This window comes from Coregonus clupeaformis, chromosome 13, assembly GCF_020615455.1.
Source record: "Coregonus clupeaformis isolate EN_2021a chromosome 13, ASM2061545v1, whole genome shotgun sequence".
NCBI lineage: Eukaryota > Metazoa > Chordata > Actinopteri > Salmoniformes > Salmonidae > Coregonus > Coregonus clupeaformis.
This window is the reverse complement of record NC_059204.1, coordinates 44,438,044-44,459,446: the sequence shown is the minus strand read 5'-3', so window position 1 is coordinate 44,459,446 and position 21,403 is coordinate 44,438,044. Positions and strand designations below refer to the sequence as shown.

The 21,403-nt window shown below is 43.0% G+C and overlaps 2 protein-coding genes across 3 annotated transcripts; one reads left to right on the top strand and one right to left on the bottom strand.

The window, feature by feature from the left end:
- LOC121579565 (lipocalin) lies at positions 1–2,243 on the top strand. The gene is made up of 6 exons (XM_041894276.2): positions 1–167; positions 1,123–1,262; positions 1,327–1,406; positions 1,498–1,605; positions 1,765–1,866; positions 1,980–2,243. The coding sequence occupies exons 1-6, from the start codon at positions 72–74 to the stop codon at positions 1,997–1,999; spliced, it is 546 nt and encodes a 181-aa protein (XP_041750210.1). The 5' UTR covers positions 1–71; the 3' UTR covers positions 2,000–2,243.
- A 3,147-nt stretch (positions 2,244–5,390) lies between these two features.
- On the bottom strand, positions 5,391–17,372 carry LOC121579564 (zinc finger Y-chromosomal protein 1). 2 transcript variants are annotated; one of them, XM_041894274.2, is made up of 8 exons: positions 16,937–17,372; positions 15,407–15,503; positions 11,673–12,008; positions 11,378–11,527; positions 11,192–11,269; positions 10,962–11,096; positions 8,923–9,105; positions 5,391–6,800 (listed from the first exon to the last, which is right to left on the bottom strand). In XM_041894274.2, exons 2-8 carry the CDS (start codon positions 15,471–15,473, stop codon positions 5,533–5,535), a joined length of 2,217 nt encoding a protein of 738 aa, XP_041750208.1. In that variant the 5' UTR covers positions 15,474–15,503; positions 16,937–17,372; the 3' UTR covers positions 5,391–5,532. The 2 variants fall into 2 exon arrangements, with proteins under 2 accessions (XP_041750208.1, XP_041750209.1); XM_041894275.2 differs by having other exon boundaries at positions 8,959–9,105; positions 16,937–17,371.
- Positions 17,373–21,403: the final 4,031 nt, after the last annotated feature.

Below are 21,403 nucleotides of genomic sequence, written 5' to 3'. Positions count from 1 at the left end.
GCAGCAAAGAAAAACAGATATTATATTCTGTCCTTTATAATTAATGATACTGACCCTGCTCTGCTGTAGCCATGACGACCATAATGCTGAGAGCACTAGGAGCACTGCTCTGCTCCTTGGTTGTCACCGCTGAGGTTATGCCCCAAGGAGACTTCAATCTACAAGGGGTAAGAGAGAGACTGAAGAGAGGGATGAACAAGAAATCAGGGTTACATTAAAAATCTAATGACGTGGACCAAACTAGCAATTGTTATGGAGAAAAAAGAAAGTAGGAGAAAAAATACAGAAAGAAAACTGTGATGAAAACAAGATACAAATGGAAGGGATGAAGAGAAATGTGGGATTTCTAGTGACACATTGTTGGGTGTTCATATTGAGACAATAGTTATTGAGATTTTAATTCATGAATGATTCAGGAATATTTCAGTATCAGCTCTCACAGATTTAAAGAGCCACTGAACATGCCGATTGGCACGTGGGTTTTTCTGTTGCTCATTAGAAAAACAAGTTTTAGTCTTGGAGGTGTGTTTCCTGGCCGATTCCACGTTTGGTTAATGATGTTTGTCCCCCATGAGACACTGCAGCCTATTTCACTTCTTCAAATTTTTATACAACTCAAGGAATCTGTAATTAATTTAGAAGTTTTTGCCAAGGATGTTTAAGTTGTGCAATTTTACATTAAGGTGTTTAGTGCAGTATTTCTCAAGTAAAAAAATGATGTTATTGTTGTCTTTTGTAAATAGTCGGAGCTGTTGAGCAGGTCTGTCGCACTGTCTATGCTATTAGATAGAGAACAATCACCGCAGCTGTTCACCTCCATGTTAATGGGCAAATTGACATCCTCAAATCAAAACCCAACCTTCCTTTACCCGTTGTGACGCATGGATGTTCCAAACTCTGTTTTAGACAAGACTGACTTTATTACCAAAATTATCCTATTTACGCTTTGTAGTCAATTTTGACACTAGAATAACTGTTTCTGACTGATATTGATGCCACATAGGCCATTTTCATAGGAATTTGTTTCTTTTCAAAGGCAGCCCTTCTTTAAGGTTTAAACTTTCTGTGACCCCTGCAGACAGGAATGAGGTGATGTAATCTAATCGGGGCTGGTTTTTGCAGGTGGCAGGAAAGTGGTACGTGATTGGATTTGCCACTAATGCCCAGTGGTTCGTCAAACACAGGGCCGAGATGAAGATGGGCACCGCCATGCTGACACCAACTGCTGATGGAGACATGGACATGGCATATGCTAGGCGGAAGTAAGTAAGAGAGCGAGCGCCTAGACAATGTGCTGATACTGTATGAACTGTATTGTCTCTGTAGCGCTGATGGCTCCTGCTGGAGAATGAACCACCTGGCCAAGAAGACAAACCTTCCGGGGAAATTCATCTACAAGAGCGAGCGTAAGTCTAGAACCTATAAACACAGACACACAGTGCACTAATGGGCCTATGTATGATATTGTCAATTCATCTCCCTCTCGTCACTCTCTAGGCTGGAATAATGAAAATGACATGCGTGTCGTTGATGTTAAGTATGACGAGTATGCTCTTATTCACACCAAGACCAAGGGTGTTTCAGCTGTGCTCACCAACCTGTATGGTAAGATTCTTTCCACTCCTCTGTCAAATCCTATAACTCAGTCTCATTATTTCACTATTCCTTTCCCCATCATTTGTTCGAAATCTTATATTACAAAATGATATTGTATCCTTCATAGTATATTTAGTCTGCCATGTACTACATGTGTTGTGTCTACAGCCCGTGGGACAGACCTGAGCCCTGACCTACTGCAGAAGTTTAGGCAGTTCTCCCTGGACACTGGCGTTCGGCCTGAAAACATCGCTATCTTCCCAAAAAACGGTACATGCCATCTGTTTGTGAAGTGTGTTTAAATTGGATAATATTTCTGGATAGAAGTGTGGAACGTCTCAGACTTATAATTATCAACCTTATTTTTTTCTTTCTTTCTGCAGATGAATGTCCCGCTGCGTAATTTCATCCATCTTCTTTACTTCCAAGGCATGCTCCCTTGATCCTTCTGCATGGCTTTGATACTTGATGGGTAGGCCCATGGCCACTGTGGCAACCATGAACCACCTTTAGCTGCAGTGATCCATCAGGCTCCGCCTTAACTTGCATCTGCATTACCTACTGAAGCCCAGTGTAGCTGGTTAGGCAATCTTTTAACCTCTTAGTTTTCACTTCGCTGATTGGTTCCAATAAAATACTGTCCTGTGCTTTGCCATTTGTCAGTCATTCTACTCTTCAGATTACTAGAATATTACAGGTATTTAACACCTGATCCTAAAATGAGTAATGTTAGCTGCTTCAGAAGTCTGAATTGATCAAATGTAATGTAAACCCAGCACTAAAAGCAACCTTGGTGTACCATCATTCTATTGAAAATGTTATCCTACTCCTTGCAGTATTAGCTAGCTGACAATTACATACATTTGTCAATTATTAAAAAGACAAACATGCAGGTAAAATATTATGCTTTTATATTTTTTTCATATATTTTTTAAAGAAATACTTCAAGTACATCCATAACAGTTCTGATTCCTCCTTTTGTTTGTTAAGTCTTTACATCCACACACTTTATTTACATGTGTACAAAAGAATAATTTACCTCCTATAGAATTCTAGTTACACTGAACTATACAGCAAAGTTCACGATGAAATAAATATAAAAACAAAAATGATCACAGGGGAAGGAACTGTCGAAGCCAGAGTACAAATATACCACCAGTCTTTACAAGTTGCATTTCTGCTCAGGTGACTAATGGCTGTTTGGGTAAAGGAAGTATGTTGTTTGGGTAAAGGAAGTATGTTGTGGTCATGAGTCTGTGGTACCAGATATAGTGCAACCTAACTCTGAAGGCCTTGCTGGCGCTGCATCATACTTCAGTCAGGTGTCTGATAATCAAGCTTATCAGGGGTTAAATAATATGTATGAAGATGGGTTTATGGGTTAGAGTTCAAAATGATGCTGCTTACCTGTTAGATCCCCCCACCCCCATAGGATGAACAGCCACATCTAGTATCTCACTGTGTGTTAAGAAGTGAATCAACTAAGAAACCTCTGAAGCCGCAGCTTTTACAATGGACATGGCTATTTGCTATGATGCAGTCAACTCCTTCTCCAGGCATTGTCCATGACCAGACAGACAGTTCCCCTCAAAATAACAAAGATATGACATGGAGATGTGGGGTCAGAGCACCAGGAAGCGCAATACGCTATGAAAGTCCTGCCTACTTCCTAGTTCAAGTACTGTTTTTGAATGGGCGTCAAGCTTACATAATCAAATTCAACGTGGTCATTTGAGATATATGTAAAATTATATTTGTATTCATGGATTAATTTACTTCTACCTGATGCCTTTCATAGGGTGTCCGATTGCATTTATTCTGTAATCGAAAACTTTCATAAAATGCATTGGATAAATTCAACGTGGTCATTTGAGATATATGTAAAATTATATTTGTATTCGTGGATTAATTTACTTCTACCTGATGCCTTTCATAGGGTGTCCGATTGCAATATTCTGTAATCGAAAACTTTCATAAAATGCATTGGATAAAGGTGAATTAATCCACGGATACAAATATAATTTGACATATTTAAAAATGACCCTATTTTCATGAATTTGATGATATAAGCTTGAAGCCCATTCAAAAACAATATGGGACTTGAACCAGGAAGTAGGCAGGACTTTCATAGGGTATAGATACATTGCTGTAACGTCTTAACTGACACATCCCTCACAACAGGCACTCAACCACATACAACACACATTCTCTGTGTCTCAGCATTCAAAGCATCAGGTATAATTCATGAGTTCATGATTACTGCATTCATAATTCATGAAATACATTGGCAAGTGCTAATAGAATTAGAGTTCATCTCGGCCACTCTGCTCAGTGGACCAGCTTTTTCTCAGCAGGTGAATGTCCATTTCATTGCATGAATACAAACAGCTTGTAGATTACATTTTGTCTTAGTTGTGTGTCAACAAGTAAAAGTAGGATCAAAATTGCTACTTTAATAAAGAACTGATTGTTGGCTGTGGAGTAAAAACTAATGTCTGAATCTACAAAGACCTCAGACTCCTGCACATTCTACAATGCACACTTTCACCAGTAGGTGGACATGCAGATAAAGTGCAAGTCTGTACAGGGCTTTGTCACCTGATTCCACAGGCCTTACCCAGGTATACATACACTTAAATTCATTTTCAGTTGCAGAAAAGTTAGCTTGAGAGACAGACACACACACACCCTGAACAAAAATATAAACGCAACATGTAAAGTGTTGGTCCCATGTTTCATGAGCTGAAATAAATCATCCCCGACATTTTTCATATGCACAAAACAATTATTTCTCTTAAATTTTGTGCACAAATTTGTTTACATCCTTGTTAGTGAGCATTTCTCCTTTGCAAAGATAATCCATCCACCTGCCAAGTGTGGCATATCAAGAAGCTGATTAAACAGCATGATCTTACACAGGCACACCTTGTTCTGGGCACAACAAAAGGCCACTTCTAAAATGTGCAGTTTTGTTACACAACACAATGCCACAGATGTCTCAAGTTTTGAGGGAGTGTGCAATTGGCATGCTGACTGCAGGAATATCCACCAGAGCTGTTGCCAGAAAATGTAATGTTCACTTCTCTATCATAAGCTGTCTCAAACGTCATTTTAGAGAATTTGGCAGTATGTCCAACCGGCCTCACAATCGTAGACCACGTGTATGGTGTCGTGTGGTGGAGCGGTTTGGTGATGTCAACGTTGTGAACAGAGTGCCCTGTTGTGGGGTTATGGTATGGACAGGCATAAGCTACGGACAACGAACACAATTGCATTTTATCGATTGCAATTTGAATGCACAGAGATAGCGTGACGAGATCCTGAGGCCCATTGTCGTACCATTCTTCCACCGCCATCACCTCATGTTTTACTTTAGCCCCATGTCACAAAGATCTGTACACAATTCCTGGAAGCTGAATGCCCCAGTTTTTCCATGGCCTGCATACTCACCAGACATGTCACCCACTGAGCATGTTTTGGATGCTCTGGCTCTACATGTACAACAGTGTGTTCCAGTTCCCGCCAATATCCATCAACTTCGCACAGCCATTGAAAAGAAGTGGGACAACATTCCTCAGGACACATTCAACAGCCTGATCAACTCTATGCGACGGAGATGTGTCGCGCTGCATGAGGCAAATGGTGGTCACACCAAATACTGACTGGTTTTCTGACCACGCCCCTAAGGTATCTGTGACCAACAGATGCATATTTGTATTCCCAGTCATGTGAAATCCATAGATTAGGACCTTATGAATGTATTTAAATTGACTGATTTCCTTATATTAACTGTAACTCAGTATAAAACCTTGAAATTGTTGCATGTTGCATTTATATTTTTGTTCAGTATACATACATACATTCATACAATTGATTACGGTGTGGTAGTGGTTGCATGTGTTTTTGTCGTGGTATGAGGGGTAGGACGTGCCAGGGTCAGTCTGCCTGCACTAAGTCCTTGTGGTGGCGTGCAATATGCTGGCTCTTCTCCGAGGGCCTGCGGAAGCCTTTAGAGCAGATCTCACAGCGGTGGGGGTAGTCTTTTGTGTGGATGGAGATCACATGGCGCTTGAAGCCTGAGGCATCCCCAGAGCTGTAGTCACAGTACTGACACTGATAAACCCTCCTCTCCCTGGGTCCCTTGGCCATGCCCGCAGCACTAGAACTAGCACCAGGTACCAAAACCTGCTTCCTTGCCACCGGTGCACTGGCAGGGGAAGGCCCCAGTAAGGTCCTTTTGGCCCCGTTCTTTTCAGGAGAGGCCTGTTGCTCCTTGGTGTGGACTGACAGGATATGGCGACTGAGCACAAAGGGGTCCGCGATCTTGAAGTTGCAGTGCCGGCACTGGTGCAGTTTCTTGGCACGGTGCGACGCAGAGTGCTTCTTCAGTTCAGATGGCCGGTGGAAGCCTTTATCGCAGACGCCACATTTGTGGGGGTAGTCCTTAGTATGCACCGATATTATGTGGCGCTTCAGGTCACTGGAGTTGGAGCTCTTGTGTTCACAGTGGGCACACTGGTGGGTTTTGGCCTCCTCATGAGTCAGCCCGTGCTGCAGCAACTCCTCCTCCTCAGCAAACGTCTGGAAGCAGCGCTCACACTTGAAGGGCATCTCTTTGCTGTGCTTGGTCTTGACATGAGTCTTCAGGTTGGAGGAATCAGCCGACTTGTAGTCGCAGTAGAGGCAAGAGTAAGGCTTCTCGCCTGTGTGTGTGCGCATGTGTTTCTTCAGTTCGGAGGGGTGCCGGAAGCCCTTGCCACATTCCACACAGATGTGGGGGAAGCTCTTACTATGGACAGCCAGCAAGTGGCGGTTGAGCAGACCTTGTTCAGCTGTCTCGTAGTCACAGAACTTGCACTTGTGCATCTTGTTGGCCTGTGAAGGCACTGGACTCTTGGGCTCACGGTGGTGGTGCTGCAGTCGATGGGAGAACAGCGCTGCCTGCTGGTGGAACTCCTTGCCACACACCTCACACTCAAACAGAGCCTTGTTGCTCAGTGTGTGCACCTCCATATGGTTATGAAGGCTGGCCTTCTTATTGGTGGTGAAGTCACAGTCCGTGCACTGGTACTTTTTCCTGGTCAGGACATCCTGGTGGTGGTTTTTGGTGTGGCGCTTCAGGAAGCCTCGCGACTTGAACTTCTTGCCACAGAGCATGCAGGGGTATACTGTCAGAGGCTGGCCATATGGACCAATAATGATGGCTGGAATGGGAAACAGCAAAAGAGAAGAAAATTAGGACAGATACAAAGCTCATAACTCCCAGATATCACATGATCTGTATTCAGAAATTAAACACCTGAAAACCTGTGCAGAGAGTGAGTTTGGCAATCAGCTGACTTTATAAATGACCCGCAGTTGCCCAGCCCATACAATCAGTAACATATAGTCAGGTGCAAAATGATTGTCACCCTTGATAAAGACGAGCAAGGAAGACTATCAAATAATAATACAAATACTGAGTTATATTGTATGCTCTAAAATGGGGAATATTATATTATACTAATACAATTGCTTAGAGAAAGAATTTGTTTAACAAATAATTAAAAATAAATTTCAAAACTACAACCAAATACTCTGGCACCCTCCCCTTGGAGAATCTGGAAAGATTCTGTATGGAGGAATTGTCTAAGATCCATCGCAATGTGTTAACACTCCAATCTCATAAAGCATTTTTGAAAACGGCTCAGTGGCAAGGGAAGGGTCCTGGAGTATTGAATACAGGGATGTCAATATTTTTGACCCCTATCTTTTAGATACATTTTGTTAAACAAAATCTATTTCTCTGAGTAATTGTATTGGTATAAAATAATATAATTTCAACAAACATAATTAGCACACAATATACACTACATGGTCTCCACATACATTTTGTATCTGCACATACACTACATGACCAAAAGTATGGGGACACCTGCTCGTCGAACATCTCATTCCAAAATCATAGGCATTAATATGGAGTTGGTCCCCCTTTGCTGCTATAACAGCCTCCACTTTTCTGGGAAGGCTTTCCACTAGATGTTGGAACATTGCTGCGGGGTCTTGCTTCCGTTCAGCCACAAGAGCATTAGTGAGGTCGGGCACTGATGTTGGGCAATTAGGCCTGGCTCGCAGTCGGCGTTCCAATTCATCCCAAAGGTGTTCGATGGGGTTGAGCTCAGGGCTCTGTGCAGGCCAGTCAAGTTCTTCCACCCCGATCTAGACAAACCATTTCTGTATTGACCTCGCTTTGTGCACGGGGGCATTGCAATGCTGAAACAGGAAAGGGCCTTCCCCAAACTGTTGCCACAAAGTTGGAAGCACAGAATAGTCTAGAACAGGGTTCTTCAATTCCGGTCCTGGAGGGCCGAAACACTTCTGTTTTTTATTTCTACCTGGTAGTTAATTGCACTCACCTGGTGTCCTAGGTCTGAATTAGCCCCTGATTAGAAGGAGAGGATGAAAAACAGAGGTGTCTCGGCCCTCCAGGACCGGAATTGAAGAACCCTGGTCTAGAATGTCATTGTATGCTGTAGTGTTAAGATTTCCCTTCACTGGAACTAAGGGGCATAGCCCGAACCATGAAAAACAGCCTCAGACCATTATTCCTCCTCCACCAACCTTTACAGTTGGCACTATGCAATTGGGCAGGTAGCGTTCTCCTGGCATTCGCCAAACCCTGATTTGTCCGTCCGACTGCCAGACGGTGAAGTGTGATTCATTACTCCAGAGAACGCGTTTCCACTGCTCCAAAGTCCAATGGCGGCGAGCTTTACACCACTCCAGCTGACGCTTGGCATTGCGCATGGTGATCTTAGGCTTGTGTGCAGCTGCTCGGCCATGGAAACCCATTCCATGAAGCTTCCAACGAACAGGTATTGTGCTGACGTTCCTTCCAGAGGCAGTTTGGAACTCGGTAGCGAGTGTTGCAACCGAGGACAGAAGATGTTTACGCGCTACGCGCTTCAGCACTCGGCTGTCCCACTCTGAGAGCTTGTGTGGCCTACCACTTCGCGGCTGAGACGTTGTTGCCCCTAGACGTTCCCACTAAATAATAACAGCACTTACAGTTGACCGGGGCAGTTCTAGCAGGGCAGAATTTTCACTGACTTGTTTGAAAGGTGGCATCCTATGACGGTGCCATGTTGAAAGTCACCGAGGTCTTCAGTAAGGCCATTCTACTACTAATGTTTGTCTGGAGATTGCATGGCTGTGTGCTCAATTTTATACACCTGTCAGCAAAGGGTGTGGCTGAAATAGCCAAATCCACTAATTTGAAGGGGTGTCCACATACTTTTATTTTATACAGTCTTTTTTGCTCATTTTATCAAGGATGCCAATAATTACCTGACTGTAATTCAGTCCCATCTGACAGTTGCGTACCTGTCTGGACCTGCCGAGGCTCAGCCCTTGTTCTCTTGTTCTTGTTCCGTTGCCTGTTGACCTTGTCCACTCCGTCTGACTCGTCAATGTGCAGCAGAGCACTGGCAGCACCGTTCCTGTTCTCACAGCTTTCACTGTCCTCAGAACCTGGAATCACATAGCAAACTTTGAATGCAAATGCACACCTTCTCTCAACACTGCTAGAGCAGAGATATAGTGCATTCGGAAAGTATTCAGAACCCTTCCCTTTTTCCACATTTTGTTACGTTACAGCCTTATTCTAAAATTGATTTAAATTGTTTTTTCCCCTCATCAATCTACACACAATACCCCATAATAACAAAGCAAAAACCAGTTTGTAGAAAATTTGACATTTGAAAACACTGAAATATCACATTTACATAAGTAGTCAGACCCTTTCCTCAGTACTTTGTTGAAGGACCTTTGGCAGCAATTACAGCCCGAGTCTTCCTGGATATGACGCTACAAGCTTGCCACACCTGTATTTGCCTGTTGTATGAAGAAGAAAAAAAATGTATGCACTCACTAACTGTAAGTCGCTCTGCATAAGAGCGTCTGCTAAATGACTAAAATGTAAATGACTAAAATGTAAATGTATTTGGGGAGTTTCTCCCATTCTTCTCTGCAGATCCTCTCAAGCTCTGTCACGTTGGATGGGGAGCGTTCCTGCACAGCTATTTTCAGGTCTCTCCAGAGATGTTTGATTGGGTTTAAGTCCAGGCTCTGGCTGGGCCACTCAAGGACATTGAGACTTGTCCCGAAGCCACTGCGTTGTCTTGGCTGTGTGCTTAGGGTCGTTGTCCTGTTGGAAGGTGAACCTTCGCCCCAGTCTGAGGTCCTGAGCGCTCTGGAGCAGGTTTTCATCAAGGATCTCTCTGTACTTGCCTCCGTTCATCTTTCCCTCGATCCTGACTAGTCTCCCAGTCCCTGCCGCTGAAAAACATCCCCACAGCATGATGCTGCCACCGCCATGCTTCACCGTAGGGATGGTGCCAGGTTTCCTTCAGATGTGACGCTTGGCATTCAGGTTAAAGAGTTCAATCTTGGTTTCATCAGACCAGAGAATATAGTGTCTCATGAGCATAGTCCTTTAGGTGCCTTTTTGGCAAATTCCAAGTGGGCTGTCATGTGGGTTTTACTGAGGAGTGGCTTCCATCTGGCCACTACCATAAAGGCCTGATTGGTGGACTGCTGCAGAGATGGTTGTCCTTCTGGAAGGTTCTCCCATCTCCACAGAGGAACTCTGAAGCTCTGTCAGAGTGACCATTGGGTTCTTGGTCACCTCCCTGACCAAGGCCCTTCTCCCCCGATTGCTCAGTTTGGCCGGGCGGCCAGCTCTAGAAAGAGTCTGGGTGGTTCCAAACTGCTTCCATTTAAGAATGATGGAGGCCACTGTGTTCTTGGGGACCTTCAATGCTGCAAAAAAATGTTGGTACCCTTCCCCAGATCTGTGCCTCGACACAATCCTGTCTCAGAGATCTACGGACAATTCCTTCGACCTCATGGCTTGGTTTTTGCTCTGACATGCACTGTCAACTGTGGGACCTCATCTAGACAGGTGTGTGCCTTTCAAAATCATGCCCAATCAATTGGATGTACCACAGGTTGACTCCAATCAAGTTGTAGAAACATCTCAAAGATGATAAATGGAAACAGGATGCACCTGAGTTCAATTTCGAGTCTCATAGCAAAGGGTCTTAATACTTAGGTAAATAAGGCATGTTTTTTTTATTTTTAATACATTTGCAAAAATGTCTTTTCACTTTGTCAATATGGGGTATTGTCTGGATTTTGATGAGGATTTTAAAAATATTTAATCCATTTTAGAATAAGGCTGTAACGTAACAAAATGTGGAAAAAGGGAAAGGATCTGAATACTTTCCGAATGCACTGTACTTATCACTACAGAGTACAGAAGAGCAAGAAGACATTCTCTGCCCTGTTAAACGGTACGTTTGTATATAATAGTGTGTGTTACTGACCATAAGCGGCTGCCCAAGCCACAGGCATGAAGTCCTTACTGAGAGCCGTGCTGTCGTAAGACCGCTCATGGGTCACTGGCTCCTCACCCCCCACCACCACCTCCATGTAAACCTCATCAGATATCTTTGATGCACCTGCAGGAAAACACACTAGTTACAACACAATCGTAAAACACACACACACACACACACACACACACACACACACACACACACAATTTAGTTCTTACAATGGTCCCCCTGGGACATGTACACCATCTTCTCTCGGAGCGTTCGGCCTGTAGAGTCTTCCAAGTCCTCTGTGTCTCCTACACAGACAACCACACACTGACTTAATACTCCTTAGTGATCAACTACTATGGGTTATAGAATCCCTCTTTCTAAGTGCATTAAACATTATTCAAATATCTCCTTACCCAGGTCATCCTCCCCAGAGTCTGCCTTGAAGATATACACCTTGATCACCTCCTGGCCATCCTCATCCTTCTCCAACTCCTGGTCCTCCACGGCTCCCTCCACAGTCACCTCTGTACCATCGTCTGACACCATCTTGCCTGCCTCATCCACTGGAAGGAGATGAAAAGAGAGACAGAGTTAGTCCATTCACTACTGATCATTAGTTTAACAGCAATGTTTTCTTTATAAGAGGCCAAGTGACTGAGTGAGTGGTATTGATGTAGAACTGGAGAAGAGAAGTAGCCTGGTACTTACAGGAGATCATCAGGTAGTCCCCACAGCCGTCTGTGTCTTGCTCTGGGTCCAGTTCATCCTGGGCATGCCCGTCTGCCACCATCACATCTTCAGGCATGTCCCCCATGGCAACGCCTTCGTCCTCCCCATCCAGCGACATCACACACGTCTCCACAGCAACCTCCTCGTCCTCATCGCAGTGCACATACTCAGACACCACGTCCTCAACAGCATCCTGGATCACCAGCTCCTCTGGAGCTAATCCATGCACCTCCATTCCCTCCCCTTCTCCCTCCAACACCAGAACCGTCTCCTGCAACTCCACCACAAACTCCTCCCCTCCAGCACCACCCTCATCTGGAACACAACACAAGAACAGTTGGATGGATATCTTCAGTATTGGCCTACATAAACATGCTGCAGCAGACATACAGTGCCTTCAGAAAGTATTCACACCCCTTGACTTGTTCCACATTTTGTTGTGTTACAGCCTGAATTTTAAATTGTTTTTTTTTGTCACTGGCATCCAATAATGTCAAAGTGGAATTGTGTTTTTCAATTTTTTTACTAATTAATAAAAAATGTAAAGCTGAAATGTCTTGAGTCAATAAGTATTCAACCCCTTTGTTATGGCAAGGCTAGAGTACACATTTGCTTAACAAGTCACATACAGTGGCTTGCGAAAGTATTCACCCCCCTTGGAATTTTTCCTATTTTGTTGCTTACAACCTGGAATTAAAATGGATTTTTGGGAGGTTTGTATCATTTAATTTACGCAACATGCCTACCACTTTGAAGATGCTAAATATTTTTGTCCGTGAAACAAACAAGAAATAAGACAAAAAAACAGAACTTGAGCGTGCATAACTATTCACCCCCCCTAAAGTCAATACTTTGTAGAGCCACCTTTTGCAGCAATTACAGCTGCAAGTCTCTTGGGGTATGTCTATAAGCTTGGCACATCTAGCCACTGGGATTTTTGCCCATTCTTCAAGGCAAAACTGCTCCAGCTACTTCAAGTTGGATGGGTTCTGCTGGTGTTCAGCAATCTTTAAGTCATACCACAGATTCTCAATTAGATTGAGGTCTGGGCTTTGACTAGGCCATTCCAAGACATTTAAATGTTTCCCCTTAAACCACTCGAGTGTTGCTTTAGCAGTATGCTTAGGGGGTTATTGTCCTGCTGGAAGGTGAACCTCCGTCCCAGTCTCAAATCTCTGGAAGACTGAAACAGGTTTCCCTCAAGACTTTCCCTGTATTTAGCGCCATCCATCATTTCTTCAATTCTGACCAGTTTCCCAGTCCCTGCCGATGAAAAACATCCCCAGGGTGATGAGAGGTGTTGGGTTTGCGCCAGACATAGCGTATTCCTTGATGGCCAAAATCTGACTACCTTCTTCCATATGTTTGGGGAGTCTCCCACATACCTTTTGGCGAACACCAAATGTGTTTGCTTATTTTTTTTCTTTAAGCAATGGCTTTTTTCTGGCCACTCTTCCGTAAAGCCCAGCTCTGTGGAGTGTACGGCTTAAAGTGGTCCTATGAACAGATACTCCAATCTCCGCTGTGGAGTTTTGTAGCTCCTTCAGGGTTATCTTTGGTCTCTTTGTTGCCTCTCTGATTAATGCCATCCTTGCCTGGTCTGTGAGTTTTGGTGGGCGGCCCCCTCTTGGCAGGTTTGTTGTAGTGCCATATTCTTTCCATTTTTTAATAATGGATTTAAATGGTGCTCCGTGGGATGTTCAACATTTCAGATATTTTTTTATAACCCCAACCCTGAATGGTACTTCTCCACAACTTTGTCCCTGACCTGTTTGGAGAGCGCCTTGGTCTTCATGGTGCCGCTTGCTTGGTGGTGCCCCTTGCTTAGTGGCGTTGCAGACTCTGGGGCCTTTCAGAACAGGTGTATATATACTGAGAGATCATGTGACACTTAGATTGCACACAGGTGGTCTTTATTTAACTACTTATGTGACTTCTGAAGGTAATTGGTTGCACCAGATCTTATTTAGAGGCTTCGTAGCAAAGGGGGTGAATACATATGCACGCACCACTTTTCCGTTATTTATTTTTTAGAAACAAGTTATTTTTTTCATTTCACTTCATCAATTTGGACTATTTTGTGTATGTCCATTACATGAAATCCAAATAAAAATAAATTTAAATGACAGGTTGTAATGCAACAAAATAGGAAAAACGCCAAGGGGGATGAATACTTTTGCAAGGCACTGTAAGTAGCCTTGCACGAGCCTTGGCTTGTGCGAGCCGGAACGGCTCATAAGGCAGGTTGATTTAACTTGATGTACAAGTACACCCCCTGGACAGGACGCTAGTCTATTGCAGGGCCTTACCCCAATCTATCTCCTTAATGCTGAGTGCCAAGCGGAGATGCATCAGGTCCCATTTTTACAGTCTTTGGTCGAGCAGTGAATTTCAAACACAGATTCAACCACAAAGACCAGGGAGGTTTTCCAATGCCTCACAAAGGGCACCTATTGGTAGACGGGTAAAAATAAAAGCAGACATTGAATATCCCTTTGAGCATGGTGAAGTTATTAATTACACTTTGGATGGTGTATCAATACACCCAGTCACTACAAAGACACAGGCATCCTTCCTAACTCAGTTGCAGGAGAGGAAGGAAACAGCTCAGCAATTTCACCATGAGGCCAATGGTGACTTTAAAACAGTTACAGAGTTTAATGGCTGTGATAAGAGAAAACTGAGGACGGATCAACAACACTGTAGTTACTCCGCAACACTAACCTAATTGACAGAGTGAAATTAAGGAATTTAAAAAAACATCCTAAATATGCATCCTGTTTCCAACAAGGCACTAAAGTAATACTGCAAAAAAAATGTGGCAAAGCAATTTACTTCATGTCCTGAATACAAAGTGTTATGTTTGGGGCAAATCTAATACAACACATTACTGAATACCACTCTTCATATTTTCAAGCATAGTGGTGGCTGCATGACGTTATGGGTATGCTTGTAGTCGTTAAGGACTGAGGAGTTTTTCAGCATAAAAAATAAAAGGAATGGTGCTAAGCACAGGCAAAATCCTAGAGGAAAAACAGTCTGCTTTCCACCAGACACTGGGAGACTAATTCACCTTTCAGCAGGACAATAACCTAAAACACAAGGCCAAATCTACTCTGGAGTTGTTTACCAAGAAGACAGGGAATGTTCCCGGAGTGGCCGAGTTACAGTTTTAATTAAATCTGCTTGAAAATCAATGGCAAGACTTGAAGATGGTTGTCTAGCAATGATCATCCTCCAATTTGACAGAGCTTGAAGAATTTTGAAAAGAATGATGGGCAAATATTGTACAATCCAGGTGTGCAAAGCTCTTAGAGACTTACCCAGAAAGACTCACTGCTGTAATCGCCGCCAATGGTGGTTCTATCATGTATTGACTCAGGGGTGTGAATACTTATGTAAATGAGATATTTCTCTATTTCATTTTCAATACATTTGCAGAAATTTCTAAAAACATGTTTTCACTTTATCATTATGGGGTATTGTGTGTAGATGGGTGAGCAAAAAAACGTATTTAATCCATTTTGAATTCAGGCTTTAACACAACAAAGTGTGGAATAAGTCAAGAGGTATGAATACATTCATAAGGCACTGTATGTATGCACTCTTACAAAGAAAATAACTAAAAAAGCTTTAAGAAATGTTATATTTTTGTGCAGAACAATGAACAGTACAGGGAAATACTTGAATGCTCAGTGAAACGTAGCTATTACCTGATCCATGCAGAATGATTTTAGGATCTTGGGAATGGAGTGCAAGCCTTGTCTCATCCTCATCCATTGTCCTTACACCTCATTTGTCACTGCAGCACTGGAGGCAAGAATTGACCAGTCAAATCAGTCATATAGGCCTAACGACCAACCCTAAATATTAGTCTACCATATTGAAATCCTACATCTCACTCAAACTTATTTTTCTCTCTAACAAGAAACAAATATTGTTACAATGTAACAGTTATCATTATGCCATGTGTTTCACATCCTGTGAAATGTAGTCATGTCCTAATCATTCTGGACATCAATTATATTGGTCTGCATTTTATTTGGCGGCAATCTTCTAAACTATTTTAGCTATATTACTTGGCCCACTGCCTAAACCAAAGAGGAAGGGTATAGTCAGCTATGTGATTAGGTTTATTTACGTTATGATAGTAATGACAAAATCATTATTTTGTTGTAATGTGCTTTGACGTCACTAGAGATGTTTTCAGCCATGCAAATACTATCTATCTTAATCCCCATAGTCATGCAAAGTGAATAAATATATGCGGTTACTCGCCGAAATGCACCGCGACATAAACAAAAGGTTTGAGCGACGCAGCACATTTTTCATCCAATTCCCGGACGGTCAAATCTGACAGCAGTGGTCTGGCGCGCAACAGTGTGGTAGCGCGAGACAAGTAGTGATGCTTCATGATACTCACCGGAGATCATGCACAATTAGCTCATCAGACTCAAACCTTTAACTATAGCCTAATATTAAAATGGGAACAAATTCAGTACAAAAACGGCGCTGCTATAATTTATCTAGCTATTTACGCAAAAATACATTTAAGACTAAAGGTCTGCAAGCAAACAAAATGCGAATTTCAAAAAAGTATCTGGCGGTCGTAGTAAAATGGTTACATAATATCAAAGAGTAGACTATCTGTCTAAATGTGGTCATTTAAGTTCTTTAAAACAAATTGAAAGACAGCTTTGAGCTACCTAAAGTCAGTGGAAACATGACAGCTGATCCCACCCCCACACATCCGTGCGATAGTAAACATAAGTGCATAGCTAGGTTAGCCAGTTCGCTAGCCGTGTATTGCTAACTATGGCTGCTAGCCTGACTAGCTAAAGCCTATTTCCATCAGTGTTTGCAGAAACAGACGTGCGCCATTTTGTTGGAGATCCCTGGACAAACATTCTACCCACTGGTGTTGTTAATGCAGAGCAAAAATAATAATCTATGTACAATATGTTATTTGAACATGGTGGCTATACTGTTAAACTTTGTGGGTGGTATATGGCTAGTAGCAGACTAACGTTATCGATGTTTTGAAAAATCCCCTGCCGGATTTTCTGGCCGTAATTGTGGCCTATTGAGGCCGGGCCCCAAATACATAAGAAAGGCCCAACCCTCGGCCTTGTACGCTTCTCCGCTTTTCAGATAGAAAATAGAATAATGTACATGCAATCACACATGTAAGGCAATTTCTATGTTCCATGCACATAAAAAAAAGCGCAAAATAACCTGTTTACCAGATTATGTAGTACGGTTGGCCTCTCTTTCGATTTCCAGGCCGTCCGGTTTCCCCAGACTCGGGCAGGTTTCAATCGGGAGTTTGTGCTAGCTGGGCGGGCCGCTGAGACGCAGTGAGGGAGGGGCCGAGACTTTCGAAGCTCCACTGATAATCGCTACAGCCCCCAGCTCCGCCAGCACCAAGGCCGCCGTCAGCACTCACGTCACAGCCCGAAAGTCGTAGGAAAATGCGGAAGAAGTCTGGAAACCCAACTGCTGGTAGTTATAGACAGGCCACGATCAGGGACACACTCAACAGCAAACTGTGCTCCACTACGGGGACTTTACATCGCGGCTGTTTGCTTTGCAATACCATTTGAAAGCCTGAGCTTAGTTTGTTCATGTATGTCGCTAAATATCATGAACAAACTGCGAGAATGTTCGACATTTACTCCTACTACCATTAGCAAGATGCAATTACATCTAGCCCTATTGGTTACTCTTGTAACTACCAGCTTTACAGGTTAATTTGACAGCTACAGATTTGCCAGTGATTGACCACTTCTACTTCTTGGTCAAAATCATTTGACACATGGAATTTTCTTTACTCTTAAAGTTGATATACCTTGATGATCTTCTCTCATGCCTGCAATTTGATTATACCTTCTAAGATTATCAATATCAGCACATTGTTAGACCACTGCGCGCAGTGGTCTAAGGCACTGCATCGCAGTGCTAACTGTGCCACTAGATCCTGGTTCGAATCCAGGCTCTGTCGCAGCCGGCCGCGACAGGGAGACTCATGGGCGGCGCACAATTGGCCCAGCGTCGTCCAGGGTAGGGGAGGGAATGGCCGGCAGGGATGTAGCTCAGTTGATAGAGCATGGCGTTTGCAACGCCAGGGTTGTGGGTTTGATTCCCATGGGGGGCCAGTATAAAAAAAAAAATGTATTCACTAACTGTAAGTCGCTCTGGATAAGAGCGTCTGCTAAATGACTAAAATGTAGCTGGACAGAGAGACCAGCTGCCAGGGTGCTCAATCTTAGTGTCTTCTGCTGCAGAAGGAAATGCTCTACCACCTGTATTGCCCAGGCCTCAGGTAGAAGCAGTAGAACACTTACACGAACTGTAGCCTATTCCCCAATAAGTGTCCCCATGTGTAACAGGTGTAAAATATACGTTATGTATTTCACCGAAAATCCCTCATATTTATTTTCATTTATTATTTTAAGGTTATTTTGAGATGTATTACACAACTTTAAAGAGTGAACTATCTAACTTTCTAAATTGTGTTGATGTTGTGATGTCATCAACGGGAGCCATGCTTTTACTCCTCAGTTTGCTCAAAGCGTGATGAGGAGGAGTATGTGTTTATGTATGCTCCGGTCTTTTGAATGCAAATGTTCAGAAATACACAAAAAAGACAAGCAAAAATGATATCTTCATTAATTTAGTGTTGTTGCACTACTGTTGGTAGGAATATATATTAGCGTGTATGGGTATAATTTGAGTGGAACTTTGATTGCAACTTTGCAAGGCTAGCCCAGCGACAGTTAGTTTTGGGTGCGGGAGAGGGTCTCTTTCAGGTACCAACAGCGTGAGTTTTCTTGACGATTTTCTCACGGGCATTCTGCACTGTGTTGATGATCACAAGTTTACTGGAGAACGGAGACCAAGTAGAGACTTTCGGACAAGGTGGATGATTGTATAATATAAGGCAGTTTATTCAGAGGTAAAGATATCTGTAAATAGCGTGCACGGACCCGTTCGTCAACCTCGTAGGGAGATATCTGAGAGCGCGCGCCCCTAAACATTGTGTGCTGACATTTTATACAATAAAATAAAGTAGGTTGATTCTAGTAGTTCTGATCTTCTGATTGGTCCTGATGAGTTGGTCGAGGTCACTTCCATTGCATTGGCTCTGAGTCGGGTTCTCTGTCTTCAGATGTTCAGCCTAAGAGAAGGGGGTTTTTGTGTGTGTGTGCTTAACAATGATGATGTGTGTGTGTGTGTGTGTGTGCGTGTGTGTATGTGTGTGTGTGTGTGTGTGTGTATGTGTGTGTATGTTTAACAATGATGATGTGTGTGTGTGTGTGTGTATGTGTGTGTGTATGTGTGTGTATGTTTAACAATGATGATGTGTGTGTGTGTGTGTGTGTGTGCGTGTGTGTATGTGTGTATATGTTTAACAATGATGATGTGTGTGTGTGTGCGTGTGTGTATGTGTGTGTGTGTGTGTGTGTGTGTGTATGTTTAACAATGATGATGTGTGTGTGTGTGTGCGTGTGTGTATGTGTGTGTGTGTGTGTGTGTGTATGTGTGTGTATGTTTAACAATGATGATGTGTGTGTGTGTGTGTGTGTGTATATGTGTGTGTGTGTGGGGGTGTGTGTGTATGTCCTCAGAGCAAGAATATGTGAGTTTGGGAGAACTGAGAGACCTATGGCGTGGGTGTTGTCCATAGCCACCTGCTGATAAGGCCGACAAGATAGAAGTCTTTGTGCATTGTATTAAATCCAAAGGCCCAACACAAGATGGGTTATGCACAAGATTTTAGTCAGACCAAGCTATAACATTATATATTTACTACGACAAATCCCTCTCTTCACGTCTCCCCAGAGACGTGACCAAGTAACAGTAAAGAAGGAAAACTTAAGACGTGACACAAGCTTAATAGTGCAATTGGCAAAATAGGGAAAACTTTATCAGAAGATAAAGTTTTGATTCCCCCTCTTCACGTCTCACAAGAGACGTGACAAAAAGCTTAAATGCTGCAATTGGCAAAATAGGGAAAACTTTATCAGAAGATAAAGTTTTACATTCCCCCTCTTCACGTCTCACAAGAGACGTGACAAAAAGCTTAAATGCTATTCATCATCCAGATATCCTTGGTCAGCATCGTCAATAGCAAGCAAAGGAAACATCTGACCGTTATCTGCAGGATGTGGATCAATAGCGGTGGTTATAATCCTGGTTGTCAGCGTCCGTATGCATGGAATGCAACAGCATCCACAAAGCACTAGAATTGCAGCAAAATTAAGATGGATACAAGTATAGAAGAAACAAGCGTTTTATATTTACCAAACGCATCCATCCAAGAGTCCCACATTGAAGTGTCCACCCCTGAGTGGCTCTTCATCTTACCATTAAGAGTTTGTAACCCTTCCAGGGCAATTATCAAACTGCCATCTGTGGCTGTATTGTTGGGAATAAAGGTGCAACATTGTTCACCAAACATAGCACATACTCCTCCTTTTTCAGCCAGGAGCATGTCGACAGCAATACGATTTTGGAAAGCCATGAGAGAGGTTGCAGCCAACTGGCCATGCACCGCCTCAAAACCTTGTTGTGTCCAATTGCCTAATTTTTAACATTAATGTATGCAGTTAATTCTATCAACGTTTTTATTAATAGTACAACAGTCAGCACCCAAAAGGACGAGCCCCCAAAAACTGTACTCCATGTACCCATGTTCAAGGACAGTTTCACAGACAACAAAGAGAGAGTGTTCTTATCAGCCTGTTATGTGAAACAATCCACATCAGCAGTGCTCCTCCTTAATGCATTCCTTCCAAGCTATTCATCACATACAGATCCAATTAAAAATAAAACCCAACAATTTTATGGTGTCACTCTAAACTGAGTATAATCACCCTTAAGAATAACAGGATATGGAAATTAAATTACAACATTTAATGTTAATAGAAAATAAAAATAATGATTTTAACCCTCTATTCCTCCCCTACACCTAACATGTACTGAGTTGGCTACCAGCCACCCAGGAATCCTTTACCTTCACATCAGGAAGAATAAACAATCACAGTGGTTAGTAAAAACATAAGGTAATAAATGAGCAAGAACTGAAAATAAATGCGTGTATGTATTTTACTAGGCAAAACATGGATCATCCAGCTTGGTCTCAGAGTCAGTAGCAGAGTCACCTGCATCATCCTGGGCCGGTAACAACAGCATCATACCTGACGCCTGCACCACTCCTACCACTGACCTCCTGAGACAAGGGACGATGCAAGCAGCACAACACATTAACAGCAAAAACACAATTACTAGGGTCAGAAATCCAGTAACCACCATAGAAGAGTACTCACCAAACCAGTCACTCAGCCAGGAAATAAGGCAACATCCACAAAGAACAAGTATACCCATAGAGGCCATAACTTCACCCAGAATGGTCACAACAATAGTTTTCCATTTACCAAATACGTTATCAAACCAACCGTTTATGGAGCTATCAATACCAGAGTTCTCAACCAGTTCGTTCGCCAGTGGTGATGGTCACTCAAGCGCTTTGGTCACAGGCCCGTCCGGTGCTATATTGTTGGAGATGAAAGTACAACACATATATCCAAACAGAACACAAACCCCGTCCCGCTCAGCCAAAAGCATATCTAAAGCTATTCTATTCTGCCATGTCATTAAGCTAGTTGCCGCTGTCTGCTCAGCTAATCCCTTTATTGCATCACGAGTGT